Source organism: Globicephala melas, chromosome 3 (assembly GCF_963455315.2).
Source record: "Globicephala melas chromosome 3, mGloMel1.2, whole genome shotgun sequence".
Lineage (NCBI taxonomy): Eukaryota > Metazoa > Chordata > Mammalia > Artiodactyla > Delphinidae > Globicephala > Globicephala melas.
The window spans coordinates 56,879,254-56,903,591 of NC_083316.1; the positions used below are offsets into that span (position 1 = coordinate 56,879,254).

Genomic DNA, 24,338 nt, shown 5'->3' on the forward strand with positions numbered 1-24,338 from the left:
TTTTTGTATTCTCTGGAAAAATTTGTGGGAGATTATAGTTTCTTCCTTATGTGTTTTATAGAATTTGCTGGTAAATCCATCTGGGCTTGAAACTGTCTTTGTAGGAAGGTTTTAAATCATATTTAATTTTTTAAATAGATACAGGACTATTCAGATATTGCAGCTCTTCTGTGAGTTTGATAAGTTATATTTTAAGGAGTTTTCCTATCTCATGTAAATTTTCAAATTTATTGCCAAAAAGTTATTCTTAATATTCTTCAATGAAGTTTTAAAAATGTCTACAGGATCTGTACTGACATCCCACTTTATTCCTGATATTGGTTATTTGTGCCTTCTCCCTTTTTCCATGATCAGTCTCATTTGATGTTTGTTTGGTTTTTTTTTTTGGTACGCGGGCCTCTCACTGTTGTGGCCTCTCCCGTTGCGGAGCACAGGCTCCGGACGCGCAGGCTCAGTGGCCACGGCTCACGGGCCTAGCCGCTCTGCGGTATGTGGGATCTTCCCGGACCCGGGCACGAACCCGTGTCCCCTGCATCGGCAGGTGGACTCTCAACCACTGCGCCACCAGGGAAGCCCTGTTGTTTTTAATAGTGTGTACAAAGAACCAATTATGGACTTTGTCTCTTTTTGTATATTTATATTCTGTTTCATTAACTTCTGTATTTCCTTCAACTTTGCGTTCAGTTTTCTGTTCTTTAAATTTGGGGGGATGGATGCTTAACTTAATGATTTTCAACTTTTTTTCTTTTCTGACATATTCATTTAACTCTATAAATTTCTCTCAAGCATAGCTTTTGTTCTACTCCACTAGTTTTGAGAAATAGGATTTTCATTATACTTTGTTTAAATTTTTAAAGTTTCATTGTGTTTTCTTTCTTGCCTCTGTGGGTTATTTAGAAGTGCATTTCTTAATTTCCAAATATGTGTTGATTTGTAAAGGTATATTCTTCCTGTTGATTTCAAGCTTAATTACATTGTGATTAGAGAACATACCTGTATGATTTCAATGTTTGGAAATTTTTGTTGACACTTGGTTTATGGACCAGGGTAGAGTCAGTTTACTAAATATCTCTATGTACCTGAAAATATTTTGTATCTGTTGGGTATTGAGTTCTATATGTATTTATTATGGTAAGTTTGTGAATTCTGTTGTTTAATTCTAATATATCCTCACTGGTTTTTGTTTTTTAATCCTGCTCATTTTATCAGTTCCTGAAAGAGCTGTTTTGAAAATCTTTCATATTGATTGTGAATGTTCATCCATGTAGTACTGCCAATTTTTGCTTTATATATTTGGGGCCATGTTAGTCGATGGATAGAAATTTAGAACTATGACATCTTCAGGTGATTTGAACTTCTTTTTTTCATTCATTGTGCAGTGTCCTTTTATGTCTCTAGCAGTGTTTTTGCCTTGAAGTCTTCTTTGTTGTTATTAAAGTGTCATCTGTTTGCTTTTGGTTAGTGTTTGCATTTTTTTCCTTAGCTGTGTTTTTGTGGTGTAGATATGTTTCTCTCTTGTTTTTAAAGCCATTTTCAAAATCTATATTGTTTAACTGGAGCATTTAGTCCTTTACATACAGTATATTTGCAGATATATTTGGGTTCAAATTCGTTGTGTCAGAGGTTGTCAAACTTTTTGCGTAAAGCCTTTGTGTGTGGTCTGGTCTCTGTTGCAGCTATTCAGCTCTGTTCTTTTAGTACAAAAGCAGCTGTAACCAACACGTAAATAAATGAGCATGGATGTATTCTAATCTTTATTTATGAAGACAAACAATTGGCTAGATTTGCTGACGGTGCTGCAGTTTGCTAACCCCTTTAGTATTTTTTTTCTATTTATCCTACTTGTTTTATATTTTGTCCTCCTCTTTCTTGCCTTTTGGCCTTAAAAAGTTTTCTTTTATTCTATTAATTTTTTTTCTTCTATCACCTTAGAAGTAATAGCCTCATTCTTTTAGTAGTTATCCTAGAGATTATAACATATTTCCTTGATGTATTAATTTCTAATAATAATTGGTACTTTTATCATCTTCCTGAAAATGCAGGAACCTGAGAACACTACCACCTACTGACTTACATGCTTTATATGCCATTTGTGTGTGTGTGTGTGTGTTTAACTTTTTACTCTGGAAATTAAAAGTTTTCTATTTTTAAAACACTTTTTATTGTGGAAATATACACATATATGCCATTTTTGTTGTGTGTTTCTTTAGCTTTTTATTTGAAAAATTTCAAACTTAGCCAAAAAAATAGAGAAAGTATTACAAACCACTAAGTAATGAACTATAATATAGTTTCAACAGTTTTTAGTATTTTGACAGTCTTGTTTGAAACAGTTCCCTGACATCAAATTATTGCATCCATAGATACTTACGTATGTGTTTTTTTTTTTTTTTTTAAATGTGCAGCTTGATCCTATGGACAGGTCTGTACGCCAGAGTTTTTTTTTTTTCTTTTTCTTTTTTGGCTGTGTTGGGTCTTCGTTGCTGCACGTGGGCTTTCTCTAGTTGCGGCAAGTGGGGGCTACTCTTCATTGCAGTGCGTGGGCTTCTCTTGTTGCGGAGCACGGGCTCTAGGTGCATGGGCTTCAGTAGTTGCAGCACGTGGGTTCAGTAGTTGTGGCTCGGCTCTAGACCACAGGCTCAGTAGTTGTGGCGCACGGGCTTCGTTGCTCCACGCCATGTGGGATCCTCCCGGACCAGGGATCAAACCCGTGTCCTCTGCGTTGGCAGGTGGATTCTTAACCACTGCGCCACTAGGGAAGTCCCTATGTATGTATTTCTAACAGCTAATGACTTAGAAGACAATAATATTACCCATCTAACAAAATTAATGGTAATTAAAAAATATTTTTAGTATCTAACCTAGTTGATCTTTTTTTAAAATTAATTTTTTTTGTCTGCGTTGGATGTTCATTGCTCTGCGTGGGCTCTCTCTAGTTGTGGTGAGCGGGGTCTACTCTTTGTTGCGGTGTGCAGGCTTCTCATTGCAGTGGCTTCTCTTGTTGCAGAGCACGTGCTCTAGGTACACAGGCTTCAGTGGCATGCAGGCTCAGTAGTTGTGGCTTGTGGGCTCTAGAGCGCAGGTTCAGTAGTTGTGGCGCAAGGGCTTAGTTGCTCCACGGCATGTTGAATCTTCCCGAAGCAGGGATCAAACCCATGTCCCCTGCACTGGCAGGCGGGTTCTTAACCACTGTGCCACCAGGCAAGTCCCTATATAGTTATTTTTTAGATTTATTAAAATTATTTACTTTTTCTCTGATATTTTGTCCTGGATCATTTTTCTTCTCTTTAAAAAACTTCTTTTAATATTCCTTAATGTGGATTTTCTGGTGATGAATTCTCAGTTTTTGTTAGTCTGATCATATCTTTAATTTATCTTTATTTTAAAAACTTTTTATTATGGACACTTTCAAACATATATAAAACTTACTCAGAAGTTAGGAACTTAATATAATGAACTTCCATGTTGCAATCACTGAGCTTCAACATTGTCAAATCATGGCCAGGCTTGTTCCATCCATTCCATACCACTACTCTTTTTCTTTTAATCATTTTTTTAAAAATTTATTTATTTTATTTATTTTTGGCTGCGTTGGGTCTTCATTGCCGCGCACGGGCTTTCTCTAGTTATGGCAAGCGGGGGCTACTCTTCGTTGCGGCGCGCGGGCTTCTCATTGCAGTGGCTTCTCTTGTTGTGGAGCATGGGCTCTAGGTGCGCAGGCTTCAGCAGTTGGTGGTGCATAGGCTCAGTAGTTGTGGCTTGCAGGCTCTGGAGCGCAGGCTCGGTAGTTGTGGCACACGGGCTTAGTTTCTCCGTGGCATGTGGGATCTTCCCGGACCAGGGCTCGAACCCGTGTCCCCTGCATTGGCAGGCGGATTCTTAACCACTGCGCCACCAGGGAAGTCCCATACCACTACTTTTGAATAGTTATAAAGTGGATCTCAGATTCAGAAACATTGCATTTCATCCATTAGCATTTCATTTGTGTCTGTGAAAGATAAGGGCTGTTTAAAAAACATAGCTGCAGTATGTTACCTTATCTAAAAATGTAGTATTAATTCCTAATATCACCAGATATCCAGTCAGTGCTCACTTTTTCTCAATTGCCATATACACACAACGATACACATAATTGATTTCCTCTAATCAAGATCCCAGCAAGAGTTATACACTATGTTTGATGGATGTGATTTTTGAGTCTCTTAATCTGTAGTTCTCCTCACTCCTTCCTTACTTTATTTTTTTGTTTAAGAAACCAAATTATTTGTTCTATAGAGGGTCCCAAATCCTGGAACATGCTAATTGCATATTCATAGTTTTATTTAACATTTTCCTTTACTCCTGTATTTCTTATAAATTTTTATTTGAATGTAGTAACTAGATCAAATTCAGTTCAATATTTTGACAAGAATACTTCATCAGTGGTGGTGTGTACTTCCATCAGAGGCGTATAGTATCTGGTTATATCTCTTTTGTGATGTTAGTAGCCATTGACGCTCATCACCTAGATCTGTTATTTTATTAGGGGTTTACTTTCATTTATATTTTTGCTGGGTATGGAATTCTAGTTGGTAGGTTTCTTTTAAAGTCATTTTTTGGAGCAGTTTTAGGTTTACAACAAAATTGAGAGGAAGGTACAGAGATTTTCCATATGTCCCCTGCCCCCAGACACGCATAGCCTCCCCCATTATCAACATTACTCACCAGAATGGTACCTTTTTTTTTTTTTTTAACCAAGGATGAACCTGCATTGATACATCCTAATCACCCAAAATCCATCGTTTACCTTGGGGTTCACTCTTGGTGTTATACATTCTATGGGTTGGTCAAATGTATGATGACATATATCCATCATTATAATATTTTGCAGAGTATTTTCACAGCCCTAGAATCATCTGTGCTCTGTTTTTATGTCTCCATAGTTTTGCCTTTTCCAGAATGTCATATGTAGTTGATCCTTAAATAGCACAGGGGTTAGGGGTGCCAACCCTCTATGCAGTCGAATGTCTGTATATAACTTTACAGTGGGCACTTCATATCTGCTGTTCTGTATCCGTGGATTCAACCAACTGTGGACCATTTAGTACTATAGTATGTATTTGTTGAAAAAAAATCTGTGTATAAGTGGACCCGCACAGTTCAAACCCATGTTGTTCAAAGGTCAGCCTTAGTTGGAATCATACAGTATGTAATAGCATTTTCAGGTTGGTTTCTTTCACTTAGTAATGTGCTGAATAATATTCTGTTGTCTGGATATGAATTATTTATCCATCATCTATCCATTCATCTACTGAAGGACATCTTGGTTGCTTTTGAGTTTTGGCAGTTATGAATAAAGCTGCCATAAACATGCTTGTGCGTGTTTTTGTGTGAACATAAGTTTTCAACTCCTCTGAATATATAGGAAAGAACACAATTCCTAGATTGTAGGGTACGAATAAGTTTAGTTTTGTAGGAAACTGTGAAACAGTCTTCCAAAGTGGCTGTATCACTTTGCATTCTCACCAGCAATGAATGAGAATTTCTGTTGGTCCACATCCTTGCTGGTATTTGGTGTTGTCAGTGTTCCACACTTTGGCCATTCTAATAGGTATGTAGTGGTATCTTGTTTTAATTTACATTTCCCTGATGACATATGATGTGGAGCATCTTTTCATATGCTTATCTGTCATCGGTATATCGTCTTTGGTGAGGTGTCAAAGTTTTGGGCCCATTTTTTGTTTGTTTGTTTTTTTGCGGTACGCGGGCCTCTCAGTGTTGTGGCCTCTCCCGTTGTGGAGCACAGGCTCCGGATGCGCAGGCTCCGTGGCCATGGCTCACGGGCCCAGCCGCTCTGCGGCATGTGGGATCTTCCCGGACCGGGGTGCGAACCCTTGTCCCCTGCATCGGCAGGCAAATTCTCAACCACTGTGCCACCAGGGAAGCCCTGGCCCATTTTTTTTTTTTTTTTAAAGAAGATGTTGGGGGTAGGAGTTTATTAATTTATTTGATTTATTTTTGTAGTGTTGGGTCTTCGTTTCTGTGAGAGGGCTTTCCCTAGTTGTGGCAAGCAGGGGCCACTCTTCATCGCGGTGCGCGGGCCTCTCACTATCGCGGCCTCTCTTGTTGCGGAGCACAGGCTCCAGACGCACAGGCTCAGTAGTTGTGGCTCACGGGCCTAGTTGCTCTGCGGCATGTGGGATCCTCCCAGACCAGGGCTCGAACCTGTGTCCCCTGCAATAGCAGGCAGATTCTCAACCACTGCGCCACCAGGGAAGCCCCCTGGCCCATTTTTTAATCAGGTTGTTTGTTTTCTTATTGTTGAGTTTTAAGAGTTCTGTGTGTATTTGGGATAACATTTCTTTTTCTCGTTTGTCTTTTGCAAATAATTTCTCCCAGTCTGTGGCTTGTCCTCTTATTTTCTTGACATCATCTTTCACAGAGCAGTTTTTAATTTTAATGAAGTCCAGCTTATCAATGAGTTCTTTCATAGGCCATGTCTATAGTGTTCTATCTAAAAAGACATTGCCATACCCAAGGTCATCTAAGTTTTCTCCTATGTTATTTTAAAGGAGTTTTATAGTTTTGCATTTTACTAGATTAAAAAAAAAATTCTTTGAAGACCATTGCATTATCTACTGTTGAGACGTTAGCTGTCAGGCTAATTATTGTTCCTTTGAAGGTAACGTCTGATGGTGGGAAAGGTTTAGCTGCTTTTAAGCTTTTCCTTTTGTCTTTGACTTTCAGCAGTTTTACTATGATGTGACTAGATGTACATACCTCTTTATTTATCCTCTTAGGGTTTGTTGGGCTACTTGAACCTGTGGTTTGATATCTGTGGTCAGTTTTGGAAAATCCTCTGTCATTATCTCTGCAAATATATATTTCTTCTGACCCATTCTTACTTTCTTTACACATGTTAGACCTTTTTGCTCTGTCCTTTGTCTTTTATTTCTCTTCTGTTTTCCATTCTTTTGTTTCACTGAGCTTTTTCCCTTTTTTAAATTAATTTTTATTGGAGTGTAGTTGATTTACCATGTTATGTTAGTTTATGTTTCACTGAGCTTTAATCCAGAATCCAGATCTTCTCACCTCTCTCTACGTTACGTCTCACTACAGTGTATTGAATCTATAGTTAAACTGCATCCATTGAGATATTAATTTTGGTTATTGTATTTTTCAGATATAGAATTTATATTTTTTTCAAATTTGCTGTGCTTTCCCCCACTTTTGAAAAATGATTTTTAGCTCTCTAGTGAAATTCTTGATTTAATCGACTGGCTCCTTGATCATAATGCATAAACTCATAAAGTCTAAGTTTTATAATCTTAGCGTGTGGAACATTGTTAAATTTGCTTCCGCTGGTGGTTCGTCTTGTCTTGTTTCCTTATGTACCTGGTGATTGTATGAATGTATATAAGACAACCATCCAGGATCCAATATCAGTTTGAAAAGATAATGTTTGCAGTCCCTTTGAGAGCTTGCCTACTTACGGTTCATCCTTAACTCCTTATATCCTTACTCTTTGAGTCTCAGTTTAAAGGGTATGGGATTTTCCATGCTTCCCACCTTTGGCAAGTCTGAAGCTAGTTTTGTCTCCTTTACCTTGTGAGGCTTTGCTCCGCTTCTCAGGGTCAGCTGCCGCTTGTAGATGCCCCAGGGGAAAAGCTGCCCTACCTCTCTGTCTCTCTTCTCTGGATAGCCTTCTCTTGGGTCTTGGCCTGCTGATTCTTAACTGCCTCTTTAGTTCTCTGATGCCTTTTAGGCACACCCACCACCTCTCCAGCTTTTTCTCATTGGAAGGTTTTTGGATCAATTTACTAGTACTGGAAATGAACCATTTTTTCCTTGCTGTTAAACTTATTCATTGAGATACTATTTCTGTATTAACTTTCTAAAAAGTATCAAAGTACTACCCTTGTAATATAGTATATTAAAAAGACACCCGGAAGTTTAAAGGAGCAGAAAAAAATCACAGTGCCGTCAGTGAGAGGCAGTTACTGTTAATAGTTGCTTTTTGTTAAAGAGCTACCTTTTGTGGGGTTGGGGAAGAGTCTGGAGATAAGCTTAGTTTGGATATTCTGACCTTGAGATGATTAAGATGTCTAGCTAGAGTTATGCTTGAGGCATTTAGATATTAAACAGATGATTTGCTTCAAGAGCAGGGTGGAGATCTGGATTTGTTGATCTCTGAATGTTAGTTGAAGCTATCAAAGTAACTGGAAGGCAGTGGTGGTTGTAGCCTGTTTCTTTGTTAAGGGTAGCACAGATTGAGAAGGGACAGGGTAATTATGGGTGAGGTAAGATAGAACTTAATTTTTATAGTGTTATGAAGGCCAAGACAACGTCATAGTTTTCATTTGTAAGTTACGTGCCTATAGGAAAATTTTTTTCTATTCTATATTTAATGGTTTAATTTTTTTAGCCTAAAATTCTGTATGCTGAATAGCAGCTATATAAAGCACAGTATCCTAGTGTGAAATACTTGTTAGTGTTTTAGATCTAATCACAGACTAGATTAAGTACTGAAGTTCAGGATCTCAGACTTGCTAATAATTCATACTTAGTTTTGTGCAAATGACTGTCCTCAATCTCTTGTTCCATTAAATGTGCATAATAATGAATTCACAATGTTAAAGAATAATAAAACTATATTAAGTACACCAAGGAAATATTAAACACAAATGACTTTCATACTGAATCAGTTTGTATATAGAGAGAATGCAAGAAACAGTACTTTTGTACTTCCTGTTCCGATAACCATTGATACTAAAGGTAAGAAGAGGAGTGACTTCACTAAAGTTTTTTTGGTGGTATATCAATACATTATTTTAGTTCTATACCAGACTAGTTCTTTAAGTAGATGTGCACAAAGGCCATTTAAAGATAAGCTAGAAATTCATGACCACATACCTACTTATTTTTAATATATACTTTGAGTTATCTTTTTGTTTCTACAGTTGTGACTGTATTTTAATAATTTTGCTATGTGTTTGGTCATTAAACAAGAGCTATTATAATATGGAAATTTGATTTAACAGAGCTACAATAGAAGAGGCGTACTCCAGGTCAATGACAAAACTAGCAAAATCTGCAAGCAATTATTCACAACTTGGGTGAGTTAATTTCTTTGAAGAACTCTTTCAATGTTGATTTAGGCAAAGTTTATGAGAATAGTAGGTTCCCATTGAGGATAAAATGGTTCATAAATATAATAGTATGTAATGTGTTTATTCAAAATGCGTCTATATGTGAATATATTCTCGACTTGATAGAAAGTATAATTGAATTTGCTGAATCAGTTAACACAAAGTAAATGAAACTTACTTTTTTCCCTTTGTTAAACTACACAATACAACTTCATTCTTCCTTCTTTTTTCCATATCTCTCCTCACTTTTCTGGCAGCCTCCTGTTTCTAACTCCTCCATGTAGACGTGCCTCTTCTAAAACATAATTTCTTCTTTATTGACCACAGTAGAAGGGCCAGAAAGTAACTGGAATAACAGAACCTAGCTTTAACCAATTGACCATGTTTTGTTGTTTTTAATAAATAATTTATTTTTCTCTCATATACTCATTCTTTTAGGTGTCCAGTATGATTGATACTTTAGAAATATTTATTATTTTTAAAAACTTTTTATTGGAGTAGAGTTGATTTACAATGTTGTATTAGTTTCAGGTGTACAGCAAAGTGAGTCAGTTATACATATACAAATATCCACTCTTTTTTTAGATTCTTTTCCCAAGTAGGCCATTACAGCGTATTGAGCAGAGTTTCCTGTGCTATACAATAGGTTCTTATTAGTTATCTATTTTAGATATACTAGTATGTATACGTCAACCCCAATCTCCCAGTTCTCCCCCTCTCACCCCATCCCTTGGTAACCATAAGTTTGTTTTCTACATCTGTGACTCTACTTCTGTTTTTGTTTTTTTTAAGATTCTTTTCCCATGTAGGCCATTACAAAGTAGTGAGTAGAGTTCCCTGTGCTATTCAGCAGGCTATTGTTAGTTATCTGTTTTATATATAGTAGAGTGTATATGTCAGTCCCAGTCTCCCAATTTATCCCTCCCCCCATCCCTTGGGAACCGTAAGTTTGTTTTCTACATCCGTGACTCCATTTCTGATTTGTAAATAAGTTCATTTGTACCCCCCCTTTTTTTCAGATTCCACATATAAGCAATATCATATGATATTTGTCTTTCTGTGTCTGACTTATTTCACTCAGTATGAGGCCATGGTTTTAATATAGGAAATTCTTATTTTTAGTTACCAGGTGGGAGGTAGAAAAAAACATGTGTTTTCTAATAAAGTTACTGAAAACATTTCTGTCTTTGGAATATGTGTCTTTCATGAATAATAGGTGATATTTTATTTTTTGTGTTAGTGTTGTTACTTAAGATTATAAAGATTTTAAATATTAATGTTTTTGTTTACTGATACATATTTAGGCAAGAATTTAATTTTATCTTTCTGTATTTAGTTGCATTTAAACATATTTTGGATTGGTCAATTTCCTTTCTTAGTGCTCATTGTACATTAACTTGTATTACCTGACCAGAAAAAAGTTGTGTATGTCAAACTTTAAAAAATGGAATGATACTTAGAATTCCTTAAAGAAACCTGTATTTAAAGAAATCTTATGTTGAACCTCCTTTCAGTGTAAATAATCCTTGGGTAAAGTAAAGGGACACTCTCATCTTACCTGTTTTGTAAAGTCTAGACTATCATGTATCAGGTTTACCTGAAGTGATGTACATGTATTTTGGTGCTGTAGTGAGTGGATACTTTTCAGGTGTCCTTTTTTCTCTCAAAATTTTCCATCTAACTACTTGCCACATTTAGTGCTGATTAGATTTAAAAGTGTGAGGTAAGATCTAATCAGAACAGTCCTATTTAAGTATTTTAATTATTCTCTTTGAACTTTTTGTTGTTGCTTAAAATGATTGTTGTCAGTTAGCTTTCCTACTGGGTAGGAAATGCAGTAACTGGCACAGAGTACATATTAGGGTAAGTAATTTCTGTCTCTACCGTCTTGCGTTAGTGATCATTGTTGCTATTTGTTTTTGTTTTATCATAGAGCAAAGCACGTGCTGTTGAAAATCTCTGAGGAAGTACCTGAGGAAAGCATAGGATAAAATTATTCTTATATCATTCCCTACTGACCAGATTAGTTTAAACTAACCTTTGGCATCCTAAGTATTATTCAAAATATTATAATGTAGTAACTCTTGGAAGTAGTTGAACCTGTTGAAAATATTAAATTCTCAATGTTGAGAAGAAGTGGTAGGAAAGTATGTCATACATTCTATACCAAGTGTAGTAGAAAGGGGACTCTCAGTGTTTGTTGAAGTACACGGGTAAAATCTGAAACAAAGTTTCAGATAACAGTTTTAAAGTCATTCTTCAATAAATTTTAATGATGAAGGCACTTAAAAAATCATGTACAAATTTGACTTTTGCATGTTTAAATTCAGAGGAGCTTTTATCTTCTTAATTTTATTTATTTGGTTTTTTTGGCCGCACTGCAGGCATGCGGGATCTTAGTTCCCCGACCAGGGATCGAACCTGTGACCCTGCATTGGAAGCACGGAGTCCTAACCACTGGACTGCCAGGGAATTTGCAGGAGCTTTTATTTTTGATGAAGCATTTTAAATGGAGCACTGAAGAGTTTAAAATTTAGATTTGATAATAAGTTAGTTTTAAACAGTAGACAGTGATTAGAAGGGCTTCTGATACAAATCTAAATAACCAAATCAACTCAGAAAATGACACGTTATAATTAAGGGAGGGTCATGGCCAGACCTGTGATATGAGTTAACTCATTTCTCTGTATCTGAGGTATAAAAATATTTTAACTAATTAACCAAGGATTTTAAAAAAAATCAAGGTCAGGCTGTCAGTCGTTTCATTTGTGATTTAATTTAATTTCATCTTTTGACTAATTAAAATTACTGAATATAACATTATTTCCATTGGTTCTATTCTGGAACCTTAAACTTTTTCTTCCTGTTAGTAAATTATTCCCATGTTTTCTTTGCTTTAGAACATTTGCACCAGTGTGGGATGTGTTCAAAACATCTACAGAGAAATTAGCAAATTGTCACTTGGATCTTGTTAGAAAATTACAAGAATTAATAAAAGAAGTTCAGAAGTATGGAGAAGAACAAGTAAAATCGCATAAAAAGGTATCAGTTTTGTTAAAGGTTTGATTGGTCAGATATTGAATGCTTTGTAGTTCTGCATTTTGATGAATCATTTCATACCAAACAGACTAAAGAAGAAGTTGCAGGAACTCTGGAAGCTGTTCAAACCATTCAGAGCATAACTCAAGCCCTCCAGAAATCCAAGGAAAATTACAATGCCAAATGTGTCGAACAGGAACGTTTGAAAAAGGAAGGAGCTACACAAAGAGAAATAGAAAAGGTAATTGTAATAAAAATAATACCTCTGTGGTTTCAAGCATTTTCAAATACAAGACTGCCTTTAATCTTTAAACACTCAAGAATGATCTCATATTAAAGATGAAGTCACTGTGCCTCTGAGTGTTAGTGATTTACCTAAGTGAAACAGAAGTAGGTTTACAAAATATGTTGTATCTGGTAGATAGATTAGCAAATACATAAAAAGGAATGATTTCTTTATATTGGTGACACATTTGCAGGATTTTTTTTTTTTTTTTTTTTTTGCGGTACGCGGGCCTCTCACTGTTGTGGCCTCTCCTGTTGTGGAGCACAGGCTCCGGACGCGCAGGCTCAGCGGCCGTGGCTCACGGACCCAGCCGCTCCGCGGCATGTGGGATCTTCCCGGACCGGGGCACGAACCCGTGTCCCCTGCATAGGCAGGCGGACTCTCAACCACTGCGCCACCAGGGAAGCCCTGCAGGATATTTTTATAAGATAATTGGTGAGATGCTGCTTGGTGTAAGATTTAATAATGAGGTAAAAATTTTTTTGAAGCAAGACTTTGGTAGATTTAGCAAGGCAATAGTTACTTGAGATAAACTTTAAATATATGTTGTGGGTGATTTATTGCTGACTTTGAGCCCATGTATGTAGTATTGTGGTAAACCACAACCTTTTCCCCCACTCTCATTTTGATTAAAAGTAGATATTTTTCCCCTTTCAAAACAGTTTAACTATCCACTTGTTTGATGTGGTATATATCATTTAGGAATCAGCCATAGGGAGTGATAATTTTGAAAGCTTTGTAGAATATTTGAAATTGCCATTAAAAAATAACAAAACTGTAATTATGTTGCAATTATAATAATTATAAAAGTGTATATACATGGGCAAAAACCAGAAGAGCATCTGGAAAAATCAAAACAGTCAATGGAATTTGGGGTAATATGTTTCCTTTAGTGTTTTGTGTGATAAATAAAAATTGGGAGGGGGTAAAAAATGAGGCACAGTAAGTTCATGATTTTAAAATGCTCTTCATTCCAGGCATAGCAGTTAAGAATAAAATATATGAAAAGGGAAAATAAAGCAAAATAACATGCTCCAAAAAGAAGACTATTATCTTCATAATGAACCAGAAATGGAACAGAAACTCAGAAGGGCATGTAGAGATTGATTATGCAGGGCTGTTGGACCCAAAGTCCTAAGTTAGGCAGTGGAATTTAGCTCTTGTGTGGTAAAGGGGACTAAATATTCCCCACTTGAGATGAAGCCCAAGGAACCCCACTCACTTGGTGAAACTATAAGTAGTGAAAAAAGACTGCTGAGCTGCTGAAGGGCTAAAGCATTATTGGAAGTTGGGGTTTAAGGATGCAGTTCTGACTGGCAGTCAGGCCAAGGAACCAGTTCATGACTGTTTCGTTCATATCCCCTATATTCTTCCAGGGAATTAATTAAAAGCTACCTTTATAAGACTAATACTAAATTGGGGCCTTGGAGGGCTGGCAGGAGATAACCTGAAACTGCTAAATGGGGATGGGTGAGCATAAATGATAGAATATAACACAATTCTAGGAGGTGATGTTTACCTTGTATTCTATAGAGTTTTTCCAGCATCACTGATGGAGGGAGAGAGAGAAGAGAGAGGGGAAAAAACAAGAAACCTCCCACCTGAAATGAGCAAAAGCACATCTTAAGGAATCTAATATAGCTAATATAGCTTTCCCTGCTATACAACAGTAGAGTGTTCCTGTGAAACCTTTCATAAGCCAAAATGGCGTAAGCAGAGAAGCAAGTACCTTAGAACACATCTTGCTAATGCATGCACAAAATAAATTGAGATAAAGCACAGATGCTTACAGACACAGTTCAAAGCTTTGGAGACCGATGCTGAGTGTAGATCCTGGGAAGGAGCTTGGTGGTGCCACTTTCACTGCTTCTCAGGGTGTGCGCTGCCTCTGTAACAGCTCCTGCAGAGCAAACGCTGAATGCTATTTTTCTTTTCACCTGTTTTTGTAAAAGTGAAAATCCTCTTTGAATGTTTTTCAGTTCGTGAAAACAGGAACTAATATAATTCTTTTGTAAAAGCAAACAAACTTGTAAGACAAACTTTTGAAAAGCAGGGGATACCTCTGCTAAGACAGGTGGCAATAAATTTAACAATTAGAATAAGAATTCACTCCAAATAAAATTTAGATTTATAAAATAGATGATCAGAAACGTTCGTGTTTGTTGAGGATGTTCAGATATGCAAACGAATATAAATTTATATTAAAGAAATTAAGAGAGATAATGAAATAAGATCTAGTAGATGGGAAAACAGCTAACCAGAAAATTTGGCAATGAAATATATGGTTATTGAAATTTTTAAAAAAACAACAGAGAAGACAAACTTTAGAGCTAATATAGTGAAAGATTGAATTTGGGCACTCACCCATAACATAGTACAGAGAATAAAGGTTACCAACATTCATCTGATGTGGATTTCAGAAGAAAAAAAAATGGAGAGGATGGTAGACAGGTAATATTTGAAGAGTTAACAGATCAGAATATTTCAGAATTAAAAAAACTCAGGAGTTCTTAGATCAAAAGTACATTCTTGGTATTAAGCAGGTTAAATAAAGATAAATTCAGAACGAGGCACCAGAGAAAAGGAGAATATTAAAAGCTACCGGGTATATCTTTTTCCTCACATCTCTGAAATCAGAATGCATCATCAAATGATAGTATCATATAATCACTGTTGGCATGGTGGCATTTGTGGTGTAGTTTCACTGCCTCTGTGAACTTGGTTGTTATATACCTAGTGGCATGATTGGACAACTGCAACACGTTGATGTTTCAATTAACAGACCACTTTAAGAGCATTGAGGAAGGATTAGTTCTGATTGTTGTCTGAAAACCTTTTGTTGAAACCTGGTAAGATCAAGAAAATGTGAGCACCAATGTTTGGAAGAAAATCTGGAGATGATAGTGGAACACTTTTAAGAAATGCTCTGTCAGTAATGCTTTTGGTGACATTGAAGATAATACTATGTGGGGAAAAAAGCAGACCTCAGCAGTCCCTGAATTGGAAGTAACTGAGAAGGGTCAGAATCTGACTGTGAAAAGAGATTCAGGAGTATCTCGAAAGTTCATTTTGCAAGGATGAACATTAAGCATAACTACTGAGAGAATAGAAGTATAGTCTAAATCTTCTCAATCAGCAAAAAGAAAAGAAGAGGAAGGGGTGCTTTTTTCTAATTGTTCTGCTCAGAGGTGACATCTTTGCTTGTGATACTAGATGTGTTAATGGGTCTCTGATTTATATATATTCAAATCCAAGCCTAAGTAAATTTATTTTGGCCTGTAATAAATAAGCTCTTTATTAACATGAATGTAGATTTTTTTTAAACATAGATCTTTGAACTGTTTTTCCTTTGGTGAACTTGAAAACATAAACACTTATTGGCTATTATGACATAGTACGCTTCTCATCTTCATTCACAAACCCTTATTTTTATAAAGCACCATTTAGAAGTTACTCATATTTGTGGACTATGACAGAGTACTTATTTTATATGTATATATTTGATTCATAGGAGTTTACTATAAAAATTATAGACACTTAAACAGAAATATTTCTGGTAGTACATCAGTAAACTTATTTATAATGCTAAGGAAATGAATAAAATGTAAGATTTATTTTGTTATCAGTAGGTAATCTATTAAGGCCAGTCTTTTGTTTATGAGAAGAAATGTAGCTACTGCTTTTAAAGCATAAGTTGCTATGCTCCAACATCCCTTTTAATAATCACTTTACAAAAGTGGTCAAGTTTGTTACTACTGGGGCATTTAGTTTCTGTGAGTCTACCCTAAGAATTTATAGTTTTACTAAGCAAAGATACTATTTAGAAAGTCATTTTGACTTAACTGAGTGTTGCTGTATAGTCATTTCCTATGAGAGATGTTTCTTGCTTTCAAAAAATATATATATTCCCAATACGATTACATTCTTTTTTTTTTTTTTTTTTTTTTTTTTGCGGTACACGGGCCTCTCACTGTTGTGGCCTCTCCCGTTGTGGAGCACAGGCTCCGGACACACAGACTCAGCGGCCATGGCTCACGGGCCCAGCCGCTCCATGGCATGTGGGATCTTCCCAGACCGGGGCACGAACCTGTGTCCCCTGCTTCGGCAGGCGGACTCTCAACCACTGTGCCACCAGGGAAGCCCACGATTACATTCTTTTTAAAAATAAATTTATTTATTTATTTATTCGTTTAATTTTTGGCTGTGTTGGGTCTTTGTTGCCGTGCACGGGCTTTCTCTGTTTGCAGTGAGCGGGGTCTACTCTTCGTTGTGGTGCGCAGGCTTCTCATTGCAGTGGCTTCTCTTATTGCGGAGCACGGGCTCTAGGCTCATGGGCTTAAGTAGTTGCAGCACACAGGCTCGGTAGTTGTGGCTCATGGACTCTAGAGCGCAGGCTCAGTAGTTGTGGCGCACGGGCTTAGTTGCTCCGCAGCATGTGGGATCTTCCTGGACCAGGGCTCGAACCCGTGTCTCCTGCATTGGCAGGCAGATTCTTAACCACTGCACCACCAGGGAAGTCCAGAATATGATTACATTCTAAAGTGGCCTCTATATTCTTTTATAGGATACCCTTAGTTTTCTTTAAATTTTTTTGTCATTACTTAAAATACCTTGTTAATCAATAAACTCTTTAAAGAAATTTATTCATTATTAAGTACTACTTTTGCCAGTTTTCTAAGATGCTTCTTTAAGTTGGTATGTAATTTCCTTATTCTGACATATGATGTTTACCTTTGAAGAGTGAAAGCTGATGTAAAAAATATATTAGAACTTATAAAGGGTATCTTCTTTCTTTTTTTGTAAGTGAGAAACCATTATGTTGTCTACAGTGCAACATGTGTCTACTAGGAAATATCAGCAATATTATTTGAACTTTTCCTGTTTATTAATATAATAAAAATTAAGAGTTTACTTTAAATATAGGCTATAGACTCAGTTCTTCCCTTTTAAATGGTTCATTCACATATTTTCTGATGGTTGGATTATGAATTTGTATGCCTGTCATCATGCTAGTTGTTATGAAGGTTCTTAAAGGCTGAGTACATATTATCTCCTCTGTCTTCAAGAAGCTTCCTTCTTTTTGAGGAGCTAAGACTTATTGAATAGTACAGAACAAGAGGCTACTAGAGAAAGGTTTTAATGGTAAGTTTAGAAAGGGAGGTGTCTTATTTTGTGTAGAACCTGTAATGGAATAAATTACTTTAAAAAAAGTATGGACACAATCATTATAGTTATATTTTGAGGGACTTTTCCATTGTTTATGAATTTCCTTTCAAATTTCAAATGCTCATGTATTTATCAACAGCCGACACATAAATTATAAGGCAATAACTTAATAGGCAGCAGAGGAAAAGAGTAGTGTTAGGATGAAGAAGAAGCAAAGAAGAAGGGGCTCCCAGTGGGAATATATCATTTTGCTAGACTATGTCATTAAAAATCACTCCATGGACTGTGGGTTGCTTGTTACTCTTGTATAGACTGAAAATTTAGGTAGCTGGAAGAAATTCTCTTCTTCCAAGTCTCTTGGCATAACAAAATCCAAAAGGAAACGCAGATAACCATGGCATTAAAATTGTTTTTAAAATAAATTCTAGCAAACTTGGTTATCTGGACTTCCCGTGAAGGTAGTTTTTCAAGTCTAAATATCCATCTCATCTAATTGTTAAATGTTTGAAAGGGCAAGGATGTTAGAGGAAGTATATTAACGGTAGTATAAAATAATGTCATACGGCTAGACAATGGGAAGAGAGTTTAAAAAAAGGTCCGTAGGAGCAAACTAGAAAATCATTGTAGGTTTTAGACACTTACTCTAGGGGTAGAGCTTAGAACAGCTCTTAGATATAATAACAGCAAAGTGTAACAGCAAAATATAATGATGTATGTTCCTGTTGATGTTTAATAGCAGATACTATTTATTTTGTAGTCCCTGTCCCAAGCATTTACATAAATTACATTTCATCTGTGCCAAAGCTCTAAAAAAAATATGTGGTATTTCCATTTTAGGAATGAGAGAACTATATAAAACCGAAAGTCAACTGGGTAGTAAATTGTAGAGCTAAAAGTTGAATCCAGTTTCTTTTGGCTCCGAAACCAGTTCTGATACAAGATACCGTTTTGATACACTACAAGATAAAGTGGCATCCTATATTCTTTATTTAAGAAGGCCCACAAGCATAAAGCATATATGTTTAATATAATATATGCAATTATATTTTAGAGAGAGTACAGAGTTGCCTTTTTAAAGAATAAGACTGTATGCATCGCTTGCCAACCCCAAACCTCCAGGTAAACCCAACTTTCTGTTTCAAATACTTATTCTTAGACTCCTGAACATAGCGGGAGATAATTACCTACTGGCTCTGATTGGCTCTGCACAAATTCCAAGTTTTGCAGCTTAGCCCTCAGTGGCTCTTTGCAAGACTTTTACTCCTGTAGTTATTACCAGTTGCATCCTCCACAACCATGGTTTGAAACTTTCTTTATTCTCCTGAAGTTCCCAACCCTACCCTACTCTTCTTTACTCGTAGCAGACCCCCTCTTACCTCATCAAGAAAGTGGAGATCTTTTATCTTGAAATCCTATAGCTTTTCTTTTTTTGATCTTCTTTAAACTCTTATTTACTGCAACACCCCTTCCCTTCAAACTTCCTGTATCCAAATTGATCAATCCTTTGAGAATAATCAGATTTCTTGATAGCCACATGTCTGCCCCAACCTACAAGTGACACATAGTTTTTCTTCTTCCTTAATGTCCATTTTCCATAAAATTTGTTTTTACTTCTTTGTTACTTTCCACCAGTTTCTAGCTGTTTATGTATATGGGTTATACTTCTTCTATGAAGTCCCTGAAGAAACGATCTCTATATAATTTGTATTCATATTCGTCACTGCCTAATATTTAACATATTATTAAGTTTTTATTGAGTAAGTAACTTTGATAAAATTAGAACTATAATAATGCAGTAACAATTTCTTGAAAAATAGGCAATGATTAAAAACAAATTTATAGATTTTCCGGAGCACAATGGAAACTGAGAAACCTCAAGGAAAATTGATTTTTTTTTTTCAACTTTTGAGCTAGCTTTATAGTCACTGATCAGACATTAAATGGAATATCTGTTGTGGAAGGAAGAAAGACTCACAGGTGTGTAAAGGAGTGTCAAGCATATTCTGAGGGTATTGTCACAGTATTGTTTGTTGAATTTTTAGTAACATTGTACTATTATGTGGTTGTGTGATCTTACTCTGGGTTATAAAATGAAAGTATTTTAACTTTTTAAAACACGTTCCATCAGACAAGAGAATTAGCATTTAATTTCTGCATTATTGTGTGACTGTAACAAAAAATACCACTAAGGAGGACTTAAAAAAAGGTATTAGTTTTTGTCATCTTGAACTCAACATAGGCCTCATTTCTTAAAATGCACTTAAATTATTATTTCATATAAACATATCAGGAAATAAAAAATATTTTGTATAGTTCAAAATGTTTCTGTTTTGTTACAGGCAACTGTTAAATCTAAGAAAGCTACAGATACCTATAAACTCTATGTGGAAAAATATGCATTAGGAAAAGCTGATTTTGAACAGAAAATGACAGAAACAGCTCAGGTTGGTATTTTTAAGGCTTTAAATCTAAAACAGGATATTTGTGTTTATTGTTTGTAAATTATAATAAATTATATTAGTGATAAAAATAATATAATTTTTCTGTCATAAAATTTTTTAGTATTAAAAAATGTTAAAATGCACAATCTCAGTGTTTTAATAATGCTGTTTTAAAAATATACATCTTGTTTTGGAGATTGAAGACCAAGAATCAATAGTTATAATATCATAAGGGATTATTCAGATTGACTAGAATGTTTAAGGAGCATTGGAGAAAATGAGGACATTGGTAGATGATGAAGACAGTAATGATTATGTATGGGTTTTAAAATTGACTTAAGAAGAAAACTGGAAATGACTCAGTGCTGAGGATATAGTGGTTAACAAAACAGTCAAGAATCCCTGCTCTCATAGAACTTCCATTTTAGTAAGGGAAGACAGACAATCAGTTAAAAAACGTCTGTCTCGGGCTTCCCTGGTGGCGCAGTGGTTGAGAGTCCGCCTGTCAATGCAGGGGACACGGGTTTGTGCCCCGGTCCGGGAAGATCCCACATGCCGCAGAGTGGCTGGGCCCGTGAGCCATGGCCGCTGAGCCTGCGCGTCCGGAGCCTGTGCTCCGCAACGGGAGAGGCCACAACAGTGAGAGGCCCGCATACCGGGAAAAAAAAAAAAAAAATCTGTCTCTATAAGCTTGGGATAAATTATATTCAATTTGATGTTCTTAGAGCCTTAGTTAAAGGCCTAGATTTAAGATGGGTGCCTTTTATGAATTATACCCAAAACTTCTACCTTCACCTCTTGTCCTCTTTTCTTGTTTTGTTTTTCTCCTTAGCACCTGTCATCATCTGACACCATGCATTTAATTTACTGTGTCAGACAGGATAGGATGGTATGCTGCTGTGACAGAGAACCCCCAAAATCTCAGTGGCTTACAATAGCAAGTGTTTATTTTTTATCATGCTACTTGTTCATCATGGCTTAGCTCTTCACTCTGGCCCTGAGGCTGGTGGAAGAACCTCTTCTTAGAACATTCTTAGTCATCATGTTCGAGGGGCTAGAAATATGGTGAGGCACACTGGCTCTTCTACCCACATATTTTGTTGTCTGTCTTCCCCCCACTAAAATATAAGTTCTGTAAGAGCAGGGATTGATTTGTTTACTGCTGCCTCCTCAGCACTTAAAACAGTTTTCAGCTCATGGTAGACACTCTGTAAGTGTGAAGAAGGACCATGAGTCTGACTTTTTGGATTCTAGGGAGTCTTCTTGCTTGGAGTGGTGAATGATTCACACCTCAGAAACAGACGGCTTGCGTGCTTGTGTGCAGGCATCATGCATCCATCTGTACTTACCATGCTGTGGGCACTGTGCTAGACGCTGGGTGTATACAATATATATGTAAATAAAACAAATCCTCTCTGCTCTACATGGAGTATACAGTGTAGGGGAGGGAGACAGACATTAAATATATGCTTAAATATAAAGTTACAAATTACTAGAAATGTTACAAAGGAAAAGAACAAGCTTCCATGGGATAGAATAATGGGGTTGACCTAATTTGGATTAGGGAGTTAACGAAAGTCCATTTTGGAGAAGTAACATTTAAAACTGAGACTTGAAGCATCAGTAAGAGACTCATTCTAGGGCAGGAGTGTTCTAGGCATTGGAGACCATGGATGTGAAGACCCAGATGTGTAAAAGAGAGATCACATTCTAGAAAGTAAAAAATGCTTACTGAAACTGAGTAAGGAGAGATGGTGGTTAGAAATGAGGTTAAAGAGATAATCAAGGACCAGGCTTTAGTAAGGGTTTAGGTTTTCTTCCAAGAGCAGTTGGAATACATTGAAGAGCTGTATGCAGGGACATGACAGGATATGGTCTGTATTTTTAAAGCTAATTCTGACAGTTTCATGAAGAATGGATTATAGTGAGGCCAAAGGAGAATCAAGAGTCCAATTTGGGGCTTCCCTGGTGGCGCAGTGGTTGAGAGTCCGCCTGCCAATGCAGGGGACACGGGTTCGTGCCCCGGTCCGGGAAAATCCCACATGGCGCGGAGCGGCTGGGCCCGTGAGCCATGGCCACGCCCGTGAGCCTGCGCGTCTGGAGCCTGTGCTCCGCAACGGGAGAGGCCACAACAGTGAGAGGCCCGCGTACTACAAAAAAAAAAGAGTCCAATTTGGAAGGCAGTATCATAGTCCAGTGAGAAGGATGAGGGTCAGTGTGGTGGCCTTGTAGAAGGAGACAAGTGAATGCATTTGGAGATGGCAGGGGTAGGGTGAATGGGAGAATTCTAAAGGGATTCAAGATCTCTTCCAGGTTTTGGCTTGTAAGCCTATGTGTATAGAGATGAATGGCAAAGGCTAGATGAAGAGCTGTTAGTTTGAGGGGTCGGAAGAGCATGAGATGCTCAGTTTTGAACATGTTAATTTTGAGCTGTGTATACCTAAGTGGAGACATCAAATGGGCAGTTTTGGAGGCTGTAAGTAATCTTGCCTGGACATAATATTCACATCCCTTATCCACAATTCTGAATTCCAAAAGCTCTGAAAACCAAGAATCTTTTTCCTGGAACTCAGTTGGCAGCAAAACTTGAACCGATGTGAGGCTAATTTGTAGTCTCTTTATCCTACTTAGACTGAATATACATGTTTTCCTTTAGTGTTTGATAAACAGATGCCACTGCAGATCCTGTTGGTAGTATTATGAGATATATGGTAACACCACGTTATCTTTATTTTTAAAAATCCAAAATATTTAAATTCCAAAACAGCTGGTCCCAAAGGTTTTGAATAAAGGATTGGGACTTTATAAAATAGGGGCTGGACAGTACACACAGCCATAATGACATCACCTTTGGATAGAGTGTGGGGAAGTAATGGCCAAGCTCTGAGAGGTTCATCATTGTCAGTTTGGGAGAGGAAGAGATGCTGAAACCCAAGTAGGAGAAGCCAGAGAAGGAATAAAACTGGGAAATGTAATGTCATGGCAGCTCGGAAATGATAATGTTTCAAGAAGGGTTTAGTTGTGTTAAATGAGGCTCCATCTCTAGTGAGATAAAAAGTTTCAATTTCTATAGCAACTGAGGTCATTGTAGACTTCAGCAAGTTCTCTTTTATCTTTTAAATCATTAGGAACACTCATTTATAAGGCAGTTATTATTGATTTGTTAATTTCCTATCAAAATGATTAATTTCTATCAGTGAAAATGTTTGCCTTTCAGTTATTTAATTTGAAAAAACAAATTAGAATTTGTTAGAGTCAGTGTTTTTTTTTGTGTTTTTTTGTTTTTTTCTTTCTGTGGTACGCGGGCCTCTCACTGCTGTAGCCTCTCCCGTTGCGGCCATGGCTCATGGGCCCAGCCGCTCCGCGGCAAGTGGGATCTTCCCGGACCGGGGCACGAACCCATGTCCCCTGCATTGGCAGGTGGACTCTAAACCACTGCGCCACCAGGGAAGCCCAGAGTCAGTGTTTTTTGTTTGTATATATTACCTTATAAAGAATCTTCAGCACTCATCTTTCCCTCTCCTTATCTCTTTCTGCTTCCTCATTACATTTTTTCAAATTGCATTTTAACTGTTTATCTTGCCAGTTCCAAGATGGAAACATTAATTTGTTTGAGCAGATGTTTAACCATGGTGCTTTTAAAGTTGATGGTATACTGTGCTGATGTGTATGTGTGTTCTCTCGCATGTTCCCTCTTTGTCTCTCTCTGTCTGTCACACACGCACAACTGTAGGACAGGTGAACTTTTGTTTCTTGATAGACAGTAGACTTTATTTTGGGTTATTTAGAAGGGAAAAGAATTCTTTTGCTTCTCTACTTTCCTTTTGTTCCAGGCCAAGCGGGTTGACTTAATCCTAGTGGGAAGGGGCCTGTCAATCTAGTGAGAATGAAATTTGGGTGGCAGGACATATATTTACCTGGGGTGAAAGAAGTTAGAATTTACTTGGAGTACTTGTGATGTAAGTTTTTGCATTTGAGTTGAGAATAAGCATTATTAAAATTGTGACTCTGTGCTTATGCTTTTCACCACTGTCAGTTAATGACACTTAAAAAACTTGAAACAGTAGGGAGATTTTGTTTACTTTGAACAGTTAGATGGCTAGTTCAAGGAAATTTGAGATTTGCTTGAGCAACACCCTCAGATTAAGGAGTTTTAGTATTAGAGTGCTTTTCTATACCTCTCCTGGCTGACAAAATTGTACTTTTTAAAAAATCTAATATAACAGTACATATGAACACAGTGGATTTGAAATTGCAAGGAGGAAGAACTCTGATTTG

At 36.9% G+C, this 24,338-nt stretch overlaps 1 protein-coding gene across 1 annotated transcript in view; it reads left to right on the forward strand.

Moving 5' to 3' along the window:
* The window catches only part of FCHO2 (FCH and mu domain containing endocytic adaptor 2), a gene marked incomplete at its 5' end in the record, with an annotated part of 114,516 nt that overhangs the window by 20,111 nt on the left and 70,067 nt on the right, over nt 1–24,338 (forward strand). Inside the window, 4 exon segments of the mRNA XM_030845457.2 lie at nt 9,021–9,095; nt 12,029–12,170; nt 12,256–12,408; nt 19,959–20,063. Coding sequence (XP_030701317.2) covers nt 9,021–9,095; nt 12,029–12,170; nt 12,256–12,408; nt 19,959–20,063 — 475 coding nt within the window.